Source organism: Pinus tabuliformis, chromosome 3_2, assembly GCF_031772625.1.
Source record: "Pinus tabuliformis cultivar Carrire ecotype Pingquan chromosome 3_2, CPIR1, whole genome shotgun sequence".
NCBI classification, from domain to species: Eukaryota; Viridiplantae; Streptophyta; class Pinopsida; order Pinales; family Pinaceae; genus Pinus; species Pinus tabuliformis.
The window spans coordinates 347,119,856-347,125,877 of NC_142302.1; the positions used below are offsets into that span (position 1 = coordinate 347,119,856).

The 6,022-nt window shown below is 44.9% G+C and overlaps 1 protein-coding gene across 1 annotated transcript; it reads left to right on the forward strand.

Moving 5' to 3' along the window:
• Nucleotides 1-242: 242 nt before the first annotated feature.
• On the forward strand, nucleotides 243-5,377 carry LOC149180898 (uncharacterized). Its single transcript, XM_089414025.1, has 3 exons — nucleotides 243-1,113; nucleotides 1,494-1,700; nucleotides 1,794-5,377. Exons 1-3 carry the CDS (start codon nucleotides 243-245, stop codon nucleotides 5,375-5,377), a joined length of 4,662 nt encoding a protein of 1,553 aa, XP_089270151.1.
• Nucleotides 5,378-6,022: the final 645 nt, after the last annotated feature.

Here is a 6,022-nt window from a genome sequence, read left to right on the forward strand (position 1 = left end):
TGATCTCCCTTCCCCCTGAAACCCCAATACAAGTCGCTTTGTCGCTAGCAGATCGGGCTCTCATCGGCCAATTTACGGGCTTATGGCCATCTCCAAAGTCCACCGAGAACTGGGTTAACAGAAATTGGGCGCCGCTTATTAAAGAAAACGTCACCTCATATTTTTTGGGAAGGGGATTCTTCCTGTTCGAATTCACATCTAAAGAAGATAAGGAGCTGATCTTCCAAAATGGCCCCTATTTCATGGGCCCTCAGGGACTGTACCTAAACAACTGGACCCCGGACTTTGATCCGACAGTCGACGTCCCCAAAGCAGTACCGGTTTGGGTCAGACTCCCAAACCTCCCGGTTCACTGCTGGAACTGGGACTCATTGAGGCATATCGGCAACGCCCTAGGGAAATTCATAGACCGAGCCAACAACAAAGATCAATATGACTGTGCCAGGATTTGCGTAGAGGTGGATCTGGAGGAAGGGTTACTGGAGGCCATTACCCTAAAGGTAGGAAGCTGGACGCATCTTCAGAAATTGGATTACGAACAGTTGCCATTCAAATGTCGGAAATGCCACGTCTATGGGCATTTCGCCAGAGATTGCCCTTCCAGCAGCGAGACTGCGCAAGGGAAGGAGGACGGATGGAATCAAGTCAAGAGAACCAAAGCCCATCCAAAAGCTCAGAAACAGGGAGGCCCTCCTGGCAGAGCGAACCAGCAGACTACTTCTCATCAGAACCCAACAAAGACTGCATCAGAAAACAAGTTCGATCCTCTGAGTTCGCAAACAGAGGGCGCCAAGGAGATTGAGATCCAAAAAGAATCAGAATTAGTCCAGGAGACTGAAGGCCCATCCACAGCTCCCCCAGGAAAAAGTAACCCCACTCCTTCCTCCAAAGATCTCATCGGAAAGAATCTAGCAGGGGAGGAAGAAGAACCGGAAACAGAAGAGTCAGAAGAGGAAGGGGAAATAGGTGAATCGCATACCTCAGTAAGAAGATCCACCAGAGGACGGAAAACGGATAAAGAAAAAAGAGAACAGGAAACCTATAGAGAAAAACTCCAGGGCAGTCAACCAACATTGGAAAAACTGCTGGCACCAAAGGCGAAGATGCTAAAAGGTCAGATCCAAGGCTCCAAGGGAGCCCACCAGAAACACAAATAATGAAGATTATCTCCTGGAACTGCAGAGGTATGGGGAGCAAAACTAAGGAAGAAGCAATCGGAATTCTAATCAGAACAGAAACCCCAGACATCCTTCTGGTCCAGGAGACAAAGCTGGAAGACACCGTCTTCATCCAAGCAAGCAAGAAAATTTGGTACAAAAGTGAAGCGAGAGCAATCTCTGCCCGAGGTGCCTCGGGAGGAATAGCCACTATATGGAATATGAGTAAATTTGCAGTCATATTCGAGGTCAGAAATCCCCACTGGTTACTGCTGAAAATGCAGAACCTTGACACTAAGGAAACTTTTTGTCTTTTTAACGTTTACTCTCCAACAGGTGCTGGGGACAAAAAATCGCTTTGGGAATCCTTAAGACACCAAGCCGATTTGGTAAACATGGAGAACATCGTAATTGCTGGAGATCTAAACCTCACCCTTCATTCTTCTGAAAAAAGGGGAGGCAGCATAGTACGTGACCCAGCAAGGGAATGGGCGGAGGACATCTTGCAGGAGTGGGACATGCTGGATATCAAACCGTCTTCCGGTAAGTACACTTGGTCTAATAAAAGACTAGGCCCGGGCCATATAGCCGCTAGGCTTGACAGATTCTTTATTCAAAGTTCCTTTTTGCTGTTAGGACTAGAACCTCGAATGTCCATTCTTCCCAACAGTATTTCGGACCACAAGCCCATTAAATTGGAGCTTCTAGCCCAGTTGGATCTGGGGCCTATCCCTTTCCGCTTCAGCCCGCTTTGGATCAAGGAGCCAGATTTTATGCAAATAGTCAAGGACAGTTGGAACCAGGCGGTCAGAGGCTCGCCTTTTTATATATGGGAAGAAAAGCTCAGAAGATTAAAAAGGGATCTCAAGAGATGGGCAAAATCTCTGTCTAATCCGACCGCAGAAAGAAAATCCCTGAAAATCTTGCTTGATTCCCACCAAAAGAGCATGGAGAAGGACATTATTACTGAGGAGGTGATTGAACAGGAATCCCAGTTGCAGCAACGCTACCACAGGGCCTGCCTTGCTGAAGAAGAACTCTGGAGGTTGAAATCCCGCAATCTCTGGCTCAAAGCTGGGGACAGGAACACCGCCTTCTTCCATAAGCAAACACTGGTAAGAAAATGCCATAACTCCATTGCTGAGATCAAAGTTGACAATGTCACTCATAAAGATTTTGAATATATAAAGAAAACAACGTTCTTACACTTCCAAAGCTTATACACCGAGGATAAGGAGCTGAACCAAAACTCAGACCTCCTAGATGTTGTTCCCTCTCTAATAAATCAGAAAACAAAGGAATCTCTTGAGGCCAAAATCACCAAAGAAGAAGTGGAAAAAGCCCTATTTGATATGGACCCGGACAAGGCCCCGGGGCCGGATGGATTCACAGCTAGATTTCTTCAAGCTTGCTGGCTGATTATAGAAAAGGACTTGCTGAGAATGGTGCAAAAATCTCAGATCACTCAGAAGATAGGAGGCAGCACCAACTCTGCGTTCTTAGCCCTTATCCCCAAGGAAAAAGGCGCCAATACATTCAGCAGATTCCGCCCGATCTCTCTCTGCAACATCGGGTATAAAATAATTACCAGAATCATAGCAAATCGATTGAAGCCCATCCTCCCGGACTTAATTCCTGAGAATCAAGCAGGCTTCATCCAAGGAAGGCAGATCGTGGACAATTACCTGCTCGTCCAAGAGGCAATCCACTCAAGTCTTCGGCGAAAAGAGAAAGGTATGGCTATCAAACTCGACTTAGCCAATGCATTTGATAGAGTAAATCATAGTTTTCTGTTTCAAGTTATGAATAAATTCGGGTTTGGAGAAAACTTCATCAAATGGATCCGGGCATGCATCTGGGAACCATGGATCGCCCCTCTTGTGAATGGAAGAGCCACGGAATTCTTTAAAGCTTCGAGAGGATTAAGGCAGGGGTGCCCCCTATCCCCGCTGCTATTTGTCATCCAGGCTTCCGTCCTCAGTTTCCTCCTCAACAAAAGCATGCAAGATCATGAAATCAACGGCCTGTGCATCGCGAGAGGGGCTAAAAATATAAATCATGCTCTGTTCGCGGACGATACTCTCCTCCTGGGGCCTGCCTCGCTCCCCTCTGCAGCAAAATTCAAAAGAATTTTAGATGATCTCAGCAATGCTACAGGCTGCACTGTAAATAAGAGCAAATGTCACATTTACAGTTGGAACATTTCTCCCAGGGCGCTGTCTGATATTTCCAGATGCTTGGGCTTTGCTGCTTCCTCTTCCTGGACATCGTTCAATTACTTGGGGCTTCCTGTGCACCTCAAAAATCTTTCCTGCAAGGACTGGCTTCCACAATTAGAAAAGCTCAAAACAAAAATCCAAGCTTGGGGCTACTCCTGGTTAAACATCGCTGGGAAAGCAACTCTAATCAAATCAGTGCTTCACAGTCTCCCTCTGTTCCAGTTCACTGCTCTCCTCGCCCCTGCAACAATCATTAAAAAAATGGAAGAATACATCAGGAGATTTTTCTGGCAGGGAGGAAAAAACAATGCGAGGAAAATTCCTTTAATCAGCTGGGATATCATCACTAGGCCGCTATGTGAAGGGGGCTTAAATTTTAAAAAGCTCAGCCAACAGAATGTGGCACTGGCTGCTAAGATCCTCTGGAAAATTACTGCTCCAAAGCCAGGCTGGGCACAAACAGCAATTTGGAAGAAATATTACAGGGGATCGCGCACCAGGTGTCTAGAAAACGTCAGACAAATGCCAAATTCGTCCTTCCTGAAACTACACGCTAAGGCTGCCCATCTGATTACAGACCATGCGTTCTGGATACCTGGCAGTGGCAAAAAAATCAAGATATGGAGTGATCGCATTATGAACCAGCAGCCGATTGAAAGCAGAGTCAGCTTGAATGAACTGCGTCGCTGGATGGACAGCAATTCCCTGCGCACGCTCTGGGACATTTCTATTTGGCATGAAGGCTCCTGGGCAGGCTGGATCCATTTCAACGGTCCGGCGCAGCTGGGGAAGGAATGGGCCACGTTAATTAACTGTCTTCAGGGAAACGCACCCATCAGCAGAAGATCAAGAGACAGGAAGGGATGGGGCACGAGCCTTAAAGGCTATACAGTTAACCAAGGATATGCAAAGCTTAGCGAGATCCCCTACGCTCCTCCGGACCCTGCTCCATGGCGCGGCGTGTGGAGTTCTCCTTCGCTGCCAAAAATCGACATCTTTGCATGGCAGGTATGTCATTCCAAAATCCTCACATTTGACATATTGCAGAAAAGAGGTATGAACGGTCCCTCCATCTGCCAGTTATGCAGAGAAAGTGAGGAGACAGCGGCCCATCTGTTCCTCAAGTGCCCATTCTCAAAGCTTATATGGACCGCTCTTAGCCCTCAGCCAGATCTTAATCTCCCCAGCTCCACGGCGGACCTCTTTGCTACTTGGGCCCATAACTATCCAGGGCCTGCCCCTAAAAATCTGATCATAAGAAAGGCGTGGGCAATTCTACCCAAGATCACAAGCTGGCAGATATGGTTGGAGCGTAATAGAAGGATTTTCAGGGACACAAAGCACAACTACAGGACTCTGGAAAACAAAATCAAAAGCCAAATCAAGGAATGCCTGGGGGATACCAGAGATGATACCAATTTGAGTCAGCAAGACATGGCCTGGGCACTGTCTCTCGGCCTTCAAATCAGGCCAGCAGAAAAAAAGAGCCCTATAAATAAATACTGGCAGCTAAGGAAATCTGAAAGTGATATGCAAAGCTGGATTAAAATGCAAGAAAATCACTCCCTCTTTTTTGATGGGGCAGCAAAGAACAACCCGGGCAAAGCAGGAGCAGGAGGAATCGTGCTAACTCCAAAAGGAGAAAAAGTCCAGTCCTTTGCCTGGGGCCTTGGCTATGCCTCCAGCATCCAAGCGGAGGCTTTAGCCCTCTTCCAAGGTCTCCAATGTCTAAAAGAATTAAATATAAAAGAAGCCAATATAATTGGAGATTCCCAGATCATCATCAACTCCATGATTTCCAACTCCCCTGTCAAGGATCTCAAGTTAGCAAGAATGATAACCCGAATTAAAGGATTGGAAAGGCACTTTCAGAAGCTAAGTTATTATCATGTGCTGCGAATGCACAACAAAGCGGCGGACAGCGAAGCTAATAAAGCAGTCCTCCTCCCTGAAGGAACTAAGATGAAGGACGGAGAAGAAACTTGGGAACCAATCCCATAACCAGATTTTCGCCATGTTTTATTGCTGGCTATTAAACCAATTTGTCTGCACCTTCAAGTGGGGGAAAATCTCAGACTTGGAATTCTTGATATCTTCAACAATTAGGAAATCGGCAAGCTTTAACTGTATTCTCTATCTCTGCGGAAAGCAGCAACAAAACATGGAGCTATCAATTGTAACAGCTATTACGGCATTCACGCCAAGAGGAATATAACCAATCCATAACTGTTTCTGTTAAAAAAAAAAAAAGATAAAGATTTGAGATTTAATATGTATTTGGCATTAGTGTAAAATGCATTAAAATTATTTGTATAATAATGCATTTTATTTTTTAAATTATTTTAAGGTAATATTATATAAATATTTATAGTTTGGTTATGTATTTTTTAAATGAAATTGTTATTTATCATTATACATATAATAGATTTAATGTTTTTTTAATAACTAGAATGATAATTTGTATTTATATTAAAAATCTACATTCGGAATATGTAACAAGTATATTGTAGGGTTTTTTTACAAAAATGTCTTCCATGAGTCTAGGAGGAAAGGAGCTAAAAAACCAAGCTTCATCCAACAAAAGAAGGGGGGCCAAAGATCTAATACTAAACCTTTTATAGTTTGCACCTACCGCTTCTTGAGAAC

Coding starts and splice junctions, on each gene's coding strand:
- LOC149180898 (XM_089414025.1), top strand. CDS start 243: ATGGGCCCTCAGGGACTGTACCTAAACAACTGGACCCCGGACTTTGAT. Junction 1,114..1,493: donor AAAGGCGAAGATGCTAAAAG/GTCAGATCCAAG, acceptor ACTCTCCAACAG/GTGCTGGGGACAAAAAATCG. Junction 1,701..1,793: donor GGATATCAAACCGTCTTCCG/GTAAGTACACTT, acceptor TTTTGCTGTTAG/GACTAGAACCTCGAATGTCC.